Source organism: Macrotis lagotis, chromosome 4 (genome assembly GCF_037893015.1).
Source record: "Macrotis lagotis isolate mMagLag1 chromosome 4, bilby.v1.9.chrom.fasta, whole genome shotgun sequence".
NCBI lineage: Eukaryota > Metazoa > Chordata > Mammalia > Peramelemorphia > Peramelidae > Macrotis > Macrotis lagotis.
The window spans coordinates 32,284,515-32,303,072 of NC_133661.1; the positions used below are offsets into that span (position 1 = coordinate 32,284,515).

The window sequence follows — 18,558 nt, forward strand, 5'->3', positions numbered from 1 at the left end:
CGAGAGGCAATGGGATCGAGTGAGAAGAAGGCAAGGGAATCTGGAATCCATTGAAATTCCATTCTGGAATCTCAGGAAGAGGATCTGAGTTCTAACCCAGCTCTGCCACTTATGCTCTCTGTGCATGTGGGCAAATCACTTCCCCGTTATGGACCTCAGTTTTATCACCTGTATAAGGAGAATTATGTTATTCCCATTTAGAGGCAGCGAGGTGGTTTATGGATATGACATTGGATTTGGAGTCAAGAGGCCCTGATTTACTAACTGTGTGACCCTAGGCAAGACACTTAAAATGGCTTGGTTTGTTGGGTCCCAGGACATATTTGGTCTGTTTCTTCATCCCTAAAATGGGGATAATCATACCCATTTAGAAACAGCCAGATGATTCAGAATATAAACCACTGGACCTGAATTTAGGGAGACCTGAGTATAAATGCGGCCTCAGATACTTACTAATTGTGTGACCCTATGCAAGTCACTTAGCCTCTATGTGCCTCAGTTTCCTCATCTGTAAAATACCTACTTTGAAATGACTTTCAGTGTGTGACTCCCCCTTTCTCCTAGACCCTGAAGCTCCATGAAGCTGGAGGGGTAAGGGTAAGAAGCTATTTCTTGCTGAATTTGCTAGCAGTACAGAACAGCAACTGGCTATCCATGTGATGATGTCTCTGGAAGATTTTTGGGCCAGAGTCTGCCCTTGTAGGGAGTAGGTAGTTGGGGCCAGGATAGGATGTTGTGGGGAGTAGTGGGGAAAAAACCCATTAAATTTGGTATCAGGTCACTTGGCTCTGTGTCCTGATTCTGTCACTTACTAGTTGTGTGACCTTGGTCAAGTTCCTTGACTGTTCTCAGTCTCCAATTCCTTGGCTGTAAAATGAGCAGACTGACCATGGTGATTGATAAAGGATCCTTCTGTGCTTTGACAGTCTGTACTGCAGTTTTCTTTCTGGATGGGATATTCCGTGTTCTAAGACCCCTTCCAGGTTTAGCATTCATTACTCTGCCTTCCTTTCCACCTCTGGCATCTTGTATGCTCTTTCCCAAGATCCTTTGCCTGGCATTCTCTAAATCTGCAGTTCTATGTCTGATGGCTTTTTCTGCTCTGGATGGTCCTGGTGACTCTATCTGAAGTCTGAGGGAGGAGAGTTCTTTTGGTTTCTGGATTTCTCCTACTGGTGTAATGCATGGAAAGATGGACTTGGCACCAGGAAGATCTGAATTCAAATCCTGCCTCAGACATTTCCTAGTTGTAAGACTCTAAGGGAGTCCTTTAACTCCTGTTTGCCTCAGTTTCTTTGTCTATAAAACAAGTCAGACTCCTCAGAATCACATTCTTAAATGCATAAACTTAATTACATAAGTTTATAAAAGGAAATGACTAGATTGAAATGCAGTTATCACAATTTTTAAAAGAAACATTCTGGACTTTGGGTTCAGAACTCCTGGAAGAGATGTGGGCAAAGTCCCTTCCAGCTCTAAACCTGATTCTAGGTAAAGAAAGGCTTCATGCCCTGGTCTCTCCCTCTGGCTCTGACTGAGACAAAAGTTCTGGGGAGGCCAGAGAGAGAGATGCCATGGTCTGCCTGGCCTCAGCTGACCCTCCGGATCCTCCTCAGCTCCACGCTTCCATAAGATCTGCCCTCATTTAACATGAGAACTCCTTGGGTGGCAAGGGTCTCATTCATTGTGTATCTTAGTCCAGTGCCTGGTATATACAGTAGACATTTAATAAATGCTTGTGGCTCGATTGATTGACTTTGGTTTGCTCTGGAAAAGGTAACTTGGTGCTGTGATGGGTAGAGCACTGAACTTGACTCCAAGAGGGTCTGGGTTCAGATTTTGCTTTCAGACACTTTCAATTATGTGAACCAAGTCAAATAACTCAACTTCTGTAAAATGGGCATAGTAACAGCATCTCCTTCCTTGGGTTCTTGTGAGGAGTAAATGAGAGATTGTTTATAAAGTGCTTTGCAAGCCTTAAAATTCTACATAATGTGAGTTATTCTTTTCTTTTTATTTTCTTTTTTGGTGACTAACCCAATAATTGCCTATAATTTCCCAGGGTATAATGCCTGCCTTGTCCAGGCTTGGGGAGTGGGGGGTAGGGCAGAGTTTATTGCGTCGCATGGTACACACAGGGTTGAGTGTGTTACAAAGGCACAATTACAGTCGCCAACCAGTTGGTATTTGTCCAGACTGACCAGTATTTATTTTGTCACAGACAGTGATTGTTTCTTCCGGAAGTGTTAGACCATATCTGTTTTTTACAGATTTGATTTTGGTATCCTGAGTCAAAATTGGATTTGGATACTACTTTTGAAATTCATGAGATCATAGGATGGGAGGACTCATAAAGATAGTTTATATATATTTGTGTATATATGTATATATAATTTATGTATTCATATATAATATGTATATATGTATGTGTAACTATCATATAGATCTTTATATCTATCCATCCATCATCTCTGTTATCTATATAGCTATCTAATCATCTATCATTTATTTATCATTTATATCCATGCATCCATCCATTTATCTATCTACCTATTTACCCATCCATCATCCATATTCCCATCTATCAATCTATCCATTCATCTACCCATCTATCCATTATCTAATCTGTCTATCTATTTTCTCTCTATTTTATATCATCCATCCACTATCTATCCATCATCTATCTCCCTATTTCTTTATCTCTCTATCTATTTATCTATCATTTATATCCATCCATCATCTCTCTCTATCATTTATATTCATTCATCCATCCATCCATCCATCCATCCATCCATCCATCCATCCATCCATCCATCCATCCAGTCTACCTTGCCTAAGGTCCCACAGCTAGTGAGTACTATTCCAGCACCTGTCCATATGCCCTTTTAACTTTTTTTTAATACAAGTCAGCTCCCACATTTTAAAGGTGGAGAAACCTTGCCTGATTTTTCTTGAAACTGATTCACAAGAAGATAACTCTGAATCCTAATAACAGTTTTCATATTTAGAGAGGGTAGGGGAATCATAGATCTAGAACCAGAAGGAATCTCAGATCCCATCTACCCCAGCCCCTTCATTTTATAGATGTGCAAAAAGAGACCCAGGAAAATGAGATAATGGGCCTCAGGGTCACGAGGGTTCACAAAGTGTCAGAACAACCCTGGGAAGTAGTAAATGATTTGAGAATTCTCATTTCATGCAAGTCAAAATTGAGGTTTTGTGATGAGTGTGAGGTCATAGACCTGGAGCAGTTCTATACAGGAAGAGCCTGGTGCTAAGTTCAACGAACCAATCCATAAATGTACATTTATTAGCATCTGCTGCATGCTAGGCATTGGGTTAAGCTCTGGGGCTACATAGAAATGTAACATTTCTTTCTCAAGTAATTTGGATAGGTAAATGAATCTAGGACTGGGCTTGGAGTTCAAATTCTATTGTTATATTCTATATTAATTATATCGTATATTCATATTATAAAATAATATTATTTTATTAGCTGGGTAACAATGGATGACAACCTCTCAGCCTTGGTTTCCCCATTTGTAAATTGAGAGGATTCTACTTCATGGCTTCCAAGATCCCTCCCAGTTTTTAAATTTTTTTTTTTTATTTTAGGCAGTGGATTTAAGTGACTTGCCAAAAGTCACACTGCTGGCAATTATTAAGTGTCTGAGGTCACATTTGAATTCAGGTCCTCCTGACTCCAGAGTCAGTGCTCTATCCACTGTGCCACCGAGCTGCCCCCTGGTCCCTTCCAGTTTTAAGTCAATACTTCTGTGGGCAGAGAGGCCCATGATCAAAGAGTTGACTGCCACAACTTGCAAAGTTCATTCCTAAGGCCTTGTTAATGAAGTTAGAATGACCCGCCTCTTGAAGGGTTGCAGTCAGCCAACATTTAGTTCTTTAGTCAAAACGCATTTCTTAAGTGCTAACTCTGAACTAGTAATGCACAAAGTTCTAGAAATCCAAGAAAAGTCGAAAGTCAACCCTTGCTCTCAAGGAGCTAGCAGTCTAATGGGGAGAAGACTCGAAAATCAATGTCTGTTATATATACACAGGGTAAAATGATGAGGACCACCAGAGGGGAGACCCTGGTGGGGTGCAGATGGGATTTGGGAAAGGCTTCCTAGAGAAGGTGGGATTGTAGCTGGGACCTTGAAAGAAGCTGGAGAGAAGGGCAGAAGGGGGAAGTGAGGCCAGCAGGAGGGGGGCAGGTGTTGGAGATGAGATTCCCCTTTCTGATTGTGACCCTTGGAAGTCCTCAGTGGATACCAAGACCTATCGCTTGCTCTCATCACTTCCTCTTTGGAAACTCCCCTCCAAGCCTAAGGAAGGGTTCTTTTCCTGAGATCAACCTCATTTTATATCTTCTCTGGTCTTCTCCAGCTCAGTCACTGACCTTCACCAGACTCAGAGCCATAGGATTTCTGACCATTTTCTCAATAGGTGTATATAAAATGTTCCCATTTTCCTCATTCTTGAAGGTCTCACACTGTGTTATAAAGAGATTGTAGCCAATAGGACCATCTTCCCACCATTTGGGCTCAGTTTCATAGCTAGTAAACGACAGTCAGATTGGACCCTCACCCTCTGCCCTAGGTCAAAGACCCTCCACACTCCCTCTCTGCTCCCCTCGTGTCTTTATTATCATTATTATTATTATTATGGTAGGCTATTTTTATTCTTCTTGATTCCTAGGCCAACTCTCCATTCTCTATATACCAGAGCTATCAGACTTTCTGTCTTCCTCAGCGGCCCCGGGAGGGGGCCCCAACTAGATCAAAATGGGGGGAAATGTTTAACAAAACAAATCAATATACAGTACAACATAGGTAATGGTAATCTTGGTTTTCTAAGTCAACAATGGGTCACGCCTCCCCCACTCATCTCAACGCCAGTCACCTGGAACCATCTCCTGGATGTCCCCAAAGTCTTGGTGCCATTTTAAGCTTTTCAAAAACTTTTTAAAATCATATTTTTTCTTCTAAAGCTTCTAAGTCTTTAGCATACCCTGAAGAAACTGACAGTCACCACTTTTCTGTAGACTGGGGAAGTTGTGAATTTTGTCTGCTTATTCTTTTATTTTCAAGTTATTTTGTTAAAATCGTTGAATGTTGTTACTGTTTTTAAAAGATTCAAGATAATCTTTTGATTCCTGTGTGACGACCCATGTCTAGGGCCTGGTTTAAGATGTCTTGAGTCTAATCACATACTCTACAATAATGAGCCAGGTTTCTGGGGTTCTATTCCATACCTGGACTTGGTGATGTTACATAGAACGCATGTATAGTATGTATATGTTACGTGTTTATTCTGCATTTTTATATGTTCCATTTTTCCCCTCTCTCTCTCTCCTCTCACTGATTTGCTACCATGATCTTCAGGCGGGCCTCATCCGGACAGACAGCAACGAATACTTCATTGAGCCCCTGGAGAGAGGGCAGCAGGCCAAGGAGGAGAGCGGGCGAGCACACATCGTGTACCGCCGGGCAACTTTCAGACAGGAGGAAGCAGAGGCCCAGGGAGACCTCCCCAATGAAGGTAAGACCTCTGGGAGAAGGGGTGAGGGCAGGAAATAGTCTGGAGGGAGAGCCGCACTAACAGCTAATGGGCCTACAGCTTTCCAGGTTTACAAAGTGGCATACAGGCATCATCTGATCTCTAGGAGAGCCAGGAGGGTGTTGGTGCCAAGGTTATTATTCTCATATGACTGAAAAGGAAACTGAGACCTGTGGAGTGATGTAGCTTATTGGTGACAGACTTGGCTCTGAATCTGTCCTTCTATCTGGAAAGTCATGTTCTTCTGTCGGTGGCTCAATGGCAGGCTCTCAAACCCTGGTCTAAACCACACTGCCATATCCTTGGGACACATCTTGGGCACAGGGCCTCTTCTCTCTGGTCCTCAGTCTCTTCATCTCAAAAATGGGAATAATTGGTTCTATTAAACTTATGTCGGGGTGGCTAGGTGGCGTAGTGGATAAAGCACTGGCCCTGGAGTCAGGAGTACCTGGGTTCAAATCCAGTCTCAGACACTAAATAATAATCTAGCTGTGTGGCTTTGGGCAATCCACTTAACCCCGTTTGCCTTGCAAAAACTTAAAACAAAAACTTATGTCACCAGCTCAGAAACTTCAAGAGCTTTTGTAAGACGACATCCTTCTCTCTCTGTCTTCCCTTCTTTCATCCTCCTTTCTTCCCTCCCTCCCTCCCTCCCCTCCTTCTTTCCTTCCTTCCTTCCTTCCTTCCTTCCTTCCTTCCTTCCTTCCTTCCTTCCTTCCTTCCTTTCTTCCTTCTTTCATGTCTTTCTTCCCTGTTTCTCTCCCCACCACTCTTCCCCACCACCCCTATCATATACATGCTCACAAAGTATTCTTTGCATCCAGCAAAAACTCTTCCTGTCCAAATAAAGATTCTGAAGTGTTAATTCTTTCTATACACCACCATTATATTTTGAGAGACCTCAATGGACCTGGGCCATATCCACAACTGTACCACAATGACCACATTGGAACAAAGGCTTCTAGGCCAATGGATGTCCTGCCCACCCTCTTCTTTTTCCTACCCTTGGGATTGTTGGGTTCAGTACAGAATTCAGAAGTAGGCTACATGGGAAGAGATCTGGATTGAGAGTTTGGAGGATCCAGGACATGATCTTGACTGGTATTTACTAGGACTGTCAGGCAAGTCGCTTACACTCCCTGGGCCTCAGATTCGTCATCTGTACAATGGCTAGGATGAGTCCAAGATCCTTTACAGCTCTAAGTCCTCAATCCTGTGGCCAAATGCCACAGTCACCATAGTTTTGTGGCACTTTCCAACCTCCCTGCCCTCACTCTGCTCCCTCTTACATGGCTTTCTTGTCTTCACTTTGTTCACTTTGGTTTTTTTTTTTGTTTGTTTCACTTTTGTTTGTTTGCTTTTTTGTTTGTTTTTTTAGATTTTTGCAAGGCAATGGGATTAAGTGACTTGCCCAAGGCCACACAGCTAGGTAATTCTTAAGTGTCTGAGTCTGAATTTGAACTCAGGTACTCCTGACTCCAGGGCCGGTGCTCTATCCACTGCACCACCTAGCTGCCCCTCTTGTCTTCACTTTGAATCCAATCACAATGACTGACATTTCTATAGTTCCTCCGGGTTTGCTAAAGGTTTTTTTTATCCATCTTCTCATTTGAGCCCCTGAGCAATGCCACTAGGAAGGTGCTACAGGTATTGTAATATTTATAGCCCCATTTTTCAGAAACCCACTGAGGGTCAGAAAAGTTAAGGGACACGTTTATGGTTCCTTAACTAGTAAGCACCAGAGGTAAAATTTGAACCCAGGTCTTGTACTTTATCTACTATCCCATACTGCTGTTCTAGAGCAGCCTTCTTCCTTTCATTAGTCAATAAATACTTTGTTAAACAGCCAACATTTATTAAGCCCTGGGCTAAGCCTGCTTATCTTTGCATCCTGCTTATCATTCAGTTCTGGGATATTTGGGGGGAATGTGGAGGCTCTTCCCACTGCCATTTGTCTTCCAGACTCTTCCTTTTGTTGTCCTTGTCCATCTCTACCTTCTGCAGAGTCCTTTGACTCCTTTCATCCTGACTGGTAAGGGTTGATCACCTCCCCAGACCAACTCAGGGACCCTTCAAGGGGTCCTTTGGGAAACTGTTCATTTTAATGGTCTTGTCAATTGGATTGGATCCCGCTCTGCAACTGTAAGTCAAGTGCTTGCCCCCAAGTGAACCTGGTCCCTTTGACCCAGAAATAGGTGTGCAGATTGATGTCTCTAGAGGGATGCTGATCTTTTAGAATAGGTGTGTTCTTTCTGGAAGCGCGTAGCTTGGGAATGGCTGAGAATGAGATTGGAAAGTCATGGAAATCCCAAGGCTCCGTTGTCTCAAAACAGTGGGCTTTTCCCAAGGACCAGCTGCTTTTGAAGAGCTGCTAAGAAAAGAGAAGAGGTCCGAAGCCATGAGGAGAGTCTCAGACGGTGGTGAAGGGGCAGCCCGCAGGAACTTTGGCTCACTCTGGAACTCTTCCAGAAGCTGGTGTGTGGGCTTAGAGCCAAGTCTGGGCCTTGGGGTGAGCCTCTTGGGGTTAAATCAATTTGTCTTCTAGGTAAAAGAAGGCCCATCATCTCCTTTGGGGAGACTTCTGGTGATGTGACCCAATGGACTCCAGTGTCACAAGGCTGGACTCGGAGTCTTAGCTTATCCTTCACTGCATATTTTGACCTTAAACAACTCACACTTCTTTGTGCTCTGGTTTCTGTGAAATGGACACGGTAATCCTTCCAGGATAGGGGATCTTAGGGCCATGGACTTAGGTCTGCAAGGGACCTTCAGGATCATTCAGTCCAACCCTCTCATTTTACAGATGAGGAAATCAAGTCACAAAACGTTGAGTGGCTTGCCCAGGATCACAAAGCTAGTGTCAGAGGCAGGGATCAATCCAGATAATATAATATACACAGAAGATTTTCTAAGCTGAAAATGCAGTGAAATAAAATAATAATCATGACATTTGTCTTATATTTTTGGACACTTTATATTTGATCTTCGCCACCATACTGAGGTAGATATTATCTCAAGTTTACAAATGAAGAAACTAAGGCTCAGGGAAATTGAGTGACTTGTTCATCCCCAGACGTGGGATTGACTCTGCCCCCTGTACTGCCCTGCCTCTGGAAGCTGACCTTATGTTAATGATAGCTATTATTATTGTTATTACAATAGTCTCATTTATAGGAACATGGAACCTGTGAGCTGGAAGGGACTCCAGACTTCCGCAGTCTAACATGTCCCTGAGCAGGGGTGGATTCTGTCTCTTTGCCTGCCCATTGTCTGACAGTATAAGCCCTCCTAAGGGCTTCATAAAGTCTTGTGGACCGCCCTAAATTGCTTTGTATCTATTTTTTGTTTAATTAGTTGTGCCCATGTTGCCCTCCAACTCCTTCCTCTGTTTCCTCTTGGAGCAGAAAATAATCTTTGAAGATAGGAATGTCTTCCTTTCTCATTTTTCATCTGCAGAATCTCATACACAATAGGTGTTCATTAAGTGTTTTTAATTGAGTGGAATTGAAGGGGAATCTTTTGACACCTTTTGACACATTGCTAACAAATGGTCTCCCAGCCCATGCTCAAATGATACACAGAGAGGGTGCTGACTGTGGACTGCTGGGCTTAGAGTTCAAATCCTGATCCTTATTTTCTATCTGACTTTGGGTCTCAGTCTCCTCATCTGTAAAATCAAGGTCGCGATGATCCATTCCTGCTCTGAATGATCCTATGAACTCCCAGGATGGAAAACCAACCATTTGATGCCATGGTCCCCAAGAACAGAGGACAAAGAGAAGAGTTTCAATTGGGCCAAATTAGGGTTTGGGGCATAGGGGAAGGGTGAGCTTTTCCTCTCCCCCCCTTTTCCTCCTCCTAACTTGCCCAATGCTGCTTCTGCCTACTCCCAACTTGGAGTTGTGGGCTTGGGGGATTCCATATTTGAATTTGCTAAAGCCTTAGCTACCTCTTTAGACAGAAAAGCAGAGGGAGATGAAAATAGGGAAAGAATTTCTTGGGATCTCATGCCTCAGGCTCAGTTATTTTCAGAATGATACAAATGAAATGGAATGAACCTTAGGCCAAAGTTAGAGATACAGGGGGTGAGGGGGGTGAGATGCCAGAAGGGAATTAGGTTGGAACACAGCTATATTTAATGTTTTCATCAGAGTCAAAGTCTTCTCACTGGTGACTCCTGGTGATCTCCTTGAGTGCATTAAAAAAGACCCTCCATATCTGGTTCCCTCAAGGTCCATACTCAAGGAATCAGAGTCCATTCATCAACTAAGTAACATACTTTATTTTTTTTTAGGTTTTTGCAAGGTAAATGGGGTTAAGTGGCTTGCCCAAGGCCACACAGCTAGGTAATTATTAAGTGTCTGAGGCTGCATTTGAACTCAGGTGCTCCTGACTCCAGGGCCAGTGCTCTATCCCCTGTGCCACCTAGCCACCCCTAAGTAACATACTTTAAAGATTTATTGCTTTGATGTGCTACTTCAAATATCTGATTGCTAGCAAGGAAAAATCAATGCCTAAAAATGGTGGGCTTAATGGTGGGCTTTGGACTGAAGCAGGACATGACAGCAATAGGAAACTATTGCTTTCTTGGGCTACATAGATGGAGGGAGGTCGGACCATATCCAGAACATTATGTTCAATTCTAGGTGCCACATTTTAGGAAGGATATTGGAAAATTGATGATGATGATGATGATGGTGATGATAGTTGGTATTTATATGACACCTACTTGCCAGGTACAATAGCTAACATTTGAAGCCCAGTCATTTGACCCTAAATCAGAGGATTATTTTATTGTTGTTCAGTCATTTCATTGTGTCTGACTATGACTCCAGCTGGAGTTTTCTTGGCAAAGATATTAAAGTAGTTTGCCATTTCCTCTTTCAGTTAATTTTACCAGATGAAGAAACTGAGGTTAAACAGGGTCAAGTGACTTGCTCAGGATCACACAACTAATAAATATCTGAAACAGATTTGAACTCAGGTCATCTTGATTCCAGGCTTAGTGCTCTATCCATAGCATTATGTAAGCTACAGGAAGGTAGCCAGCCTAGTGGAAGGAAACCATGCTCATTAAGCATTGTTTGAATAATGGTGTAGATTGGGTCCTGGATTTCTAGGCATGAGGATCTGAATTTCAATCCTGCCTCAGCATTATGTGACATTGGGTACATCACTTTTTCTGTGCCTAAGTTTATACATCTCAAGTATGGGGGAGAAAGGAGGGGAGGGATGAGGGAGAGGCTTGGACTTGATATCCTCCAAGGTCCCTTCTAGCCCTAAATCTTTGCTTCTAACTGGGGATATTTGACCTGGACAGCAGAAGAATAAATGGATATATTGATAGAATATAAACTCCTTAAGGGCAGGATTTGTCTAATTTTAGTCTTTGTATAACTGGTGCCTAACTCAATTTTTGGTACATAGTAGAAGCTTAATAAATGCATGTGGATTAATTTGAATTGGAGCTGTGAGGGAGACAGAGCCTGGGGCTGTTCCATAGCAAATAGTCCATTCATCATGATTCAGGTTCCTTGTTCATTGGACTGAACAAGCAAACTGGGTCTGGGGAGGTCTCACAATGACCTCCTGATGTGAAGGCTGAAGGTTTTTTCTAGAGGTCTGGTGGTGACCCTGTCCAGCAGAGATTCTTACCCTTTTCGGGCCACTGGCCCTTTTGCAGTCTGGTGATGCTTATGAACCACTTCAAGGAATCATGTTTTTAAACTAAACTAAACTAAACTAAACTAAACTAAACTAAACTAAACTAAACTAAACTAAACTAAACTAAACTAAACTAAACTAAACTAAATAAAATGCCCCAATCCTAATATTGTAATATGGTTATCAAAATATTTTATGAACAAGTTCAGGGCCTCTCTCAAATCTATTTACTAGTGGTAGAACTCAGAAAAGAAACTCTGTTCTAAAGGAAGTTAAAAACACTGAATGATAATGGCACATTTTTACATGGAACTTTCAATATTGTGATGCCCTTACAGACATATCATTTGAGTTTCACTACAATCCAATGAGTTTAGTGCTATAAGAACTATTGATCTAACTTTACATTTTTCAGGAAAGTGAGGCACAGCACCGTTAAATGGCCTGGAGTCAGGCTGAGTGGACACTTACTAGCTTTGTGACTCTGGACAAGTCACTTGACCCTTGGGTGTTTCAGTTTCCTCGTTTGTAAAAGGGGGATCATTTGCCCCCTAGTGCTGTGATAATGAACTTAGAGAATAAAGTGATTTATAAAACTTGAAGCATTACATGTGTGTGCTAGTTATGGTTCTTAACGGCCCACCCTATAAAATGTCAGAACTATGAGAAATGTGAGAACGTCGAATGCAGAGCTTAGAGCGACCTTCATTGCTATTTTTATCCAGTCTTTTCCAACTATTCATGACCACATTTGGGATTTTCTTGGCAGAGATATTGGAGTGGTTTGCCCTTTCCTACTTCAGCTCATTTTGCAGATGAAGAAATGGAGGCAGGCAGGGTGAAGTGACTTGCCCAGGGTCACACAACTACTATGTGCCTGAAGCCAGATTTGAACTCAGGAAGATGAGTCTGATCCCAGGTCCAACCCTATATCCCCTGACACCACCTGGCTGCCCAGAGAAGCTTTAGAACACAGGTCATCAGAGGCAGAGAGGATTTTAGAGTGTAAAATGTCAGAGCAGGGAGAATCCTTGATTTCTCTCTCCCCTGCCCCCCAATCTTGATGTAAGCACCAATGAAGCCTCTGTCCTTTATAATTAGCTCCTGACTTAGGTCGCCAGAGTTCCTTGACACAGGTGCTCTCTATCTTGGTGAAGTTGGAGGCTTCTTGTAGGGCAGTTGCCAAAAAAAGGGAAAGGTCCTGGGGCCTCCCTGACATGTGCATTCTCCAGCTGGAGGACTAAGGAATTTTGCCAGAGTGATGACAAGCATTCAGAGGGGGACCCTTGGTCAGCAGTTATCAAAGGAACCTCAGGCTGAGCAGGCAGCTGGCCATTCAGAGAGGGTGTGTTCCACATCCCCAGAACACTCTCAGGGTCGGGCAGTTCCATGTCCAGAATGTGCCACGCCTGAGAAGTCCTTCTTCTAGAAGCATTGCTTCTGGCCAAAGATAGCTTATTGGTGGTCCTTCTCAAAATGAATGAGGTTATTTATTTCAATCCTATGGGGAGCCATGATATCATAGGCTCTGTCCATTAGTGTTGAGCAAAATCCTCTCTGCCTTAATAGATAGCCCTTCCATTTATTCACTCATTCAACAAATACCTATTAAATACGTACTAGGGGTCAAGTCAACAGAGAGCTTTTTTCTTAATAGCAATATTCTACCACTATCTGCAGGTCATGGAACATTATAACTGCTGGAAAATTTTAGCATGAGATTGGTCAAGAGGGCAATGGGAGAGGCGGATGGTGGGAGTGAGCAGCCAGCAATACATAGCAAATAGAGACCTTTGAAGAAGCAGAGTCAAGAATGTCATCAAAGGAATGTCAGATTGAAAGAGGGAATGGGCGGGTCATATTGCAAATACTCCAAGGGTACCCTTGTAAGGTCAAAAGAAGTAAGGAAGGCCTCCCGTCGATTGGGTAGATGGCCTTGGATGATGTTAAGGGAAGGCAGGGACAAGAGTCAGGAAGGATGGGCAATCATGGATTGAGTGGGAAACCTTCAAACTGATGCATAATGGAAGATGGCATTCAATGTTCTTTCATTTAACTAACTATTTTAGTGTCTCTTATGAGCGGAGACCTCTGAAGAGTATCAGGAGGATGCTTAAGTTTAGGTGGGAGGAAGTTCTCTCCCACATGGAGCCCACTGCCCAATAGGAGGATACGAGGCATACCCAGATATCTCTACTGTTCAATAGTGCCTGAGATCTTAGCTCCATCTCTTTGTATTCCTCTGCTATTGTCATATAATGAATAATAAATGTTTGTTGGTTGATTGATTGATAAATGTATAAAATAAGATCTAAAGGGGAGGTTGTTTCTAATTTAGGGATCAGGGAAGGCTTTGTGCAACAGGTGGCATTTGAAGAGAAAAGCAAGTGAAGAGGGAAAAAAAGGGAAATTAGAGGACAAAAGAGCAAAGACAATGGAGTAGGATAACTCATGGAATGACAAGTCATCATTGGTAGGAACTTCATATAGTATTTGGTGAGGAGCAAGATGAATGAAGGCTGTGGTGTGAGTAGTCTCAGAAAGGGGGCTTTGAATGACCGGCTAAGGATTCTGAGCTTTCATTGGTTGGCAGTAGGGAAGCCCTCCAGATGTTGGGCATCATGGTGGTAGAAAGTCATTATCAGCTGGTGGCCTAGCTTCTCTTTGCTGATGAGAACATCAATAATCAGCTTACAGGCATCCTCAGCACTGGCCTAAATAGAGACAGGGGTTGGAATAGCTTGTGCAAGGTGCAACAAGACCATTGAACCAGTTTCATGAGCCTGGAAAGATAATGTTAGGGCAGCCTGGACCAACCAGAGGAGATCTTTGACATCCAGTCCAACCCTTGATTTTATAAATAGGAAAACTGAGGCCCAGGGAGCAGAAGTGAGTTGTCCAAAGTCATGGAATGCATTAATGACTGAGCTGATCTCAAACCCAGGGTTCTGGTTCTTATCCCAGAAGTCCCTGCAGTTTATCCCACTGCCTCAGAGTGATGTGTGGCATCTTAAGGTCAAGAACTGGGTCTTTGCCCTTGTATTTGTCTGACCCAGAGGAAGGCCTCTAGCTTGGATTCTTGGCTTGTCTAGAACCCAGGAGGGGTATGTGTGTCTCTGTGTGGGGGTGTCCATGTATATCCTGAGTGTGTGGTTGAGCCTCTCACACTGTCCTGACCATGGCCTTTCCCCTTTTGCAGTCCCAGACTTTGGGTCCAGGGAGCTCCCCAACCTGCTGGGCTCCATGGCGGAGCAGCTGGGAGAGGCCCAGCGGAAGCGGCGTCATGCCAAGCCGGGGGACTACACCATCGAGGTGCTGCTGGCTGTGGACGACTCGGTGGTGCGCTTCCACGGCAAGGAGCACGTCCAGAACTACGTCCTGACCCTCATGAACATAGTGAGTGAGGCCCTTGACCTCAGGGCTGGGAGAGGGCTCGGTGGCCTGGCCAAGCCAGGAAGGAGTAGCTCTCTCAGCAGGCAGCTATTAGGCACTCACTGTCTACCAGGTGTTGGGGACGCAAAGAAAGGCCTAGGCTCCCAGGAGACAGGGCGGCTGCTCTCAAGGAGCTTGTATTTGAATTGACGAGCTAGCATGGGAATAACCAGATATGAAATGGAAATGGAAGGGCACCTTCAGAGGGCAGGTGCTAGCATGGGCAGAGTGAAATGGGAAGGACATCTTGCAGAAGGTGACATTGAAACTGGATCCTGAAGGAGGTTGGGGAAGCCCAGAGGCAGAGGTGTAAGGGAGAGCACAGAGTCAGGAGATGGAGTGGTGGAATGTAGATCATGTATATGGAAGCTGACTGGGGAATGACCTCTATTGTGGCCATGGCTCTTTGGGATGAACTGCCTTCCTTCCTTCCTTCCCTCCCTCCTTTCCTTCTTCATTCCTGCCTTCCTCCCCTCCTTGCTTCCCTCCTTTTCTCCTCCCTCCTCATCTCTCCTCCTCCCTTCCCTCTTTCCCTCCCTTCTCTTCTCCCCTCTTCCATTCTCTCCTTCCCTCCTTCCACCTCCCCTTCTTTCCCTTTTCCTTCCTCCCCTTCTCCCCTACTTCCTCCCCTTCTCCTTTCTTTCTTTTCTCCTCCCTTTTCTCCTTCTCTCCTCCCATCCTTCTTCCTCCTCCCTCCCTTCTCCTCCCCTCCCTCCTCCTTTCTCCTCCCCCTCCCTCCTCCCTCCTCCTTCCTCCTCCCTCCCTTCTTTCCTTCCTTCCTTCCTTCCTTCCTTCTTTCCTTCCTTCCTTCCTTCCTTCCTTCTTTCCTTCCTTCCTTTCCTCTTTCCTTCCTCCTTTTCCTCCTCCCTCTCTTCCTTCTTTCCTTCATTTCTTCAACAAATGTGCATGTGATGATGGAAAATTTAGATAAGTCAGGGTTCCTGCCTTCATGGAGCTTACTCTCTAGTAAGGGACTAAATCAGGAATCTATGAGTATAATACTTCATAGTACACGAATAACCAATTAATCAATAAATCATTTATTAATGATTTGTTCTGTGCTACATGCTGAGAGTTAAAGAGAAAAAATGAGAATCACTCGCCTCAAGGAGCTCACACTCTACCTGGGGGAAGGGAATGAGGACACTAGACATAGGAAAAACCTAAGTGAGACTGAGAAAATTGGACATCAATAACAGGGCTGGTGATGGGAGGAGGAGGGAAGATAGTGGTGAACTGCAAATTGTATTTTCAAGGATGGAGAATTCAACAGATGAACCATGGGAGAATAGATCTGGACCTGGAAGCCTATCTTGTCTGTCATTTTACAGATCAGGAAACTGAGGCCCAAGGAGTTGAACTGATGTTCTTTGCAATTGTAAAAGACCATGACATCAAATGAATGATGGCATGTCTTAAACATTATGTTTGTTATAGTGAGGGGAATGTTATATCAAGACATGCTTCTCACTGTCTTTTCCATTTCACTCCATTGCCTAATTTGAGAGGGAATGAGGAAGCAATGTGATCTAGTGGAAGTTGCCAGAGAGTCTGACATTGTATGCAGCATTCCACACCCATAGTCTCCCACCTCTGCAAAGGACAGAGTTTTCTTGTCTTTTCTTCCTCCCCTCTCTTCCTTGATACTACTTTGAAGACCTCTGCTCCCAATTCCATCCTCCTCAGTCTATTTCCTCTTTCTTCTCTTTTCTCCTACAAAGCCCCAGGGACCCCAGTGGAAGCAATGGATGCTTATGCTGCTGCTGTCCATCCCTTGAGATACTGACTCTGCTTGGAGCTAAGATACTTCTTCTCTGGTCACCTACCAAATCTCAGACATAGGCGATATCTGGACACTAGATGGAACTTGAAAGTGAAGTCCTTGCTAGGTCTCGGCAGCTTTTCTAACTCCAAAGCCAGTACTTTTTAATTTTCATCTGTCCCAGCTGGGAGTTAGGAGCAGGGGGAGTCAGGACTTGTGGTCAATGAATATAATCTTTACTGATGAGTATATTTTGAATAGTGAGAATGACCTGCAGGCTCTGAACTTCTGGTTCATCCTCTCAACCCCTAGCTAGAAAGAATCATTCTGATGGGTAGAACAATGATAAACCTAATTCCCACTCAGTTAAAGTAAAAGTGTTCCTGATGGTGGTTACCATAAATGACAGGTTGAAAGATGGCCATCCCATGGACTAGATTGGGGAGAAATCAGCTCAGACCACCCCAACTCAAGGAGAGCAACCACTCAGGAAACCTTCTCATTGGCAGCTTTTTGTTTATTATTTTTTTTGACAACTTGAAAAGTTATGATGAAGTGTGACCCTTTGGTGGAAAAATCTATCCTTCCTAGATTGGAAGGCACAAGTCAATGCTTGACCACCAGTCCAGAGTCTATAAAATCCCCATCCACACCCAAGACCACCCAGCTGAAAGTTAATCCCATTTGTGTGAGACCAAGGAGGGAGGAGGGGGGTAACTGCCCTGGAAACTGTGTAGGGGAAGACTGAAGCAGGAGGGGAGAAAAGGGGGCAATATTTGAATGAATTGATGGCCTTGTGACTTGTGGAGTTGGCAGACAGTCCTGAGACTGATGAGTGTTACCTCTACCTGAGCAGGGCACTGTTGGAGAAAACAAGATAATGACAACATTGATTGGAACAGTGCTACCAGGCTTCCAGAGAATTGTCTTTTTATATTTATTCTGAACTTGGCAAGCCTCAACAGAAAGACATTCCAACACAAATAAGAAAAAGAACATGATTGTATATGAAGCCATGAATGCTTCCATTTAACATCCATTAGACAGAGTCTACATCCTGGCCATCACTCCCTTGTATGTGTTGTCTTTCCTTGAGGACAGAGACTGGCTCTCATTTATCTTTGGGTTTCATGTAGGGTCTGGTATACAGTAGGTGCTTATGAATGTGTCTGAAACCTTTGTTGTAAGGCATTTTGGGGGAGTGAAAAAGACCTGAAACTTGGCAAGTCAAGGCATCACCCTTGGGATGTCATTGGTCTTCTTGAAGGACTAAGGATGACCAACACCAGATGATCTGGGTTCAAGTCCTTGCTCAGCCATTTATGAACTGTGTGACCTTAGTTTCCTCATCTATAAAATGTGAATGACAGTGCACTACCCCCCCTCACAGGACTGGTGGGAGAAAATTGTTTGGCTAATTATAAAGTCCTTTGGAAATGAGATGTCATTTACCTGAAATTTCCTTTCTGCCACATCTAGTCCCCCACCCCTGACAGCAAACTGTTCAGAGTTAATCTTTCTTTGCAGATGAAAGCCCTTCGAATCCTGGAAGATCAGGGAATTTAGAGTTGAACGGTGTTCTAGAACTTTCTCTTCCATATATTTCCTGTGTGACCTTGAACAAGTCAATTAACCAGCAATCTCTTTTCTGAGGGATAAAGGAGGATGACTGGGTCTAAGGGACTAAAGTTCCTTCTGGCTCTAACTATGTGCCATGAACCCTATCCCCCAGTTTTTTCTTCTCCATTTTCTTCAATAATTGCTTATAGGATGACACCTCTAGACTAGGTTGCCTAGAAATTCTGTCCAGTCTTCCTTAGAACTGAATATAACACCTTTCTACCTAGACGCTATGCTTATATTAATGTAGCCTAGTACTGCTTGAGCTTTTTTTTTTTTAACCTAGTATGTCCCACTTTGGTATGATGTTGAACTTGAGGTCCACTAAGACCTTCAAGTCTATTATGATATATAGAGAAGACCAAAAGGAAAAGGAGTCCTGGCAGAACACTGCTGGAACAACCTCCTCCAGTCTCAGACCGAGGAACCAGCCAGAGTTGTCTGGCTTGACCAGGAGAAGACTGAGGGAAAGCATTAATGTTGTCATAGATTTAGAGTTTAAAGAAACCCAAAAGGTGATT

At 43.6% G+C, this 18,558-nt stretch overlaps 1 protein-coding gene across 1 annotated transcript in view; it reads left to right on the forward strand.

Moving 5' to 3' along the window:
• Window positions 1–18,558, forward strand: part of ADAMTS14 (ADAM metallopeptidase with thrombospondin type 1 motif 14) — a 101,086-nt gene that overhangs the window by 40,463 nt on the left and 42,065 nt on the right. Inside the window, exons 4-5 of the mRNA XM_074236166.1 lie at window positions 5,385–5,541; window positions 14,423–14,619. Coding sequence (XP_074092267.1) covers window positions 5,385–5,541; window positions 14,423–14,619 — 354 coding nt within the window. The remainder of the gene's footprint in view (window positions 1–5,384; window positions 5,542–14,422; window positions 14,620–18,558) is intronic.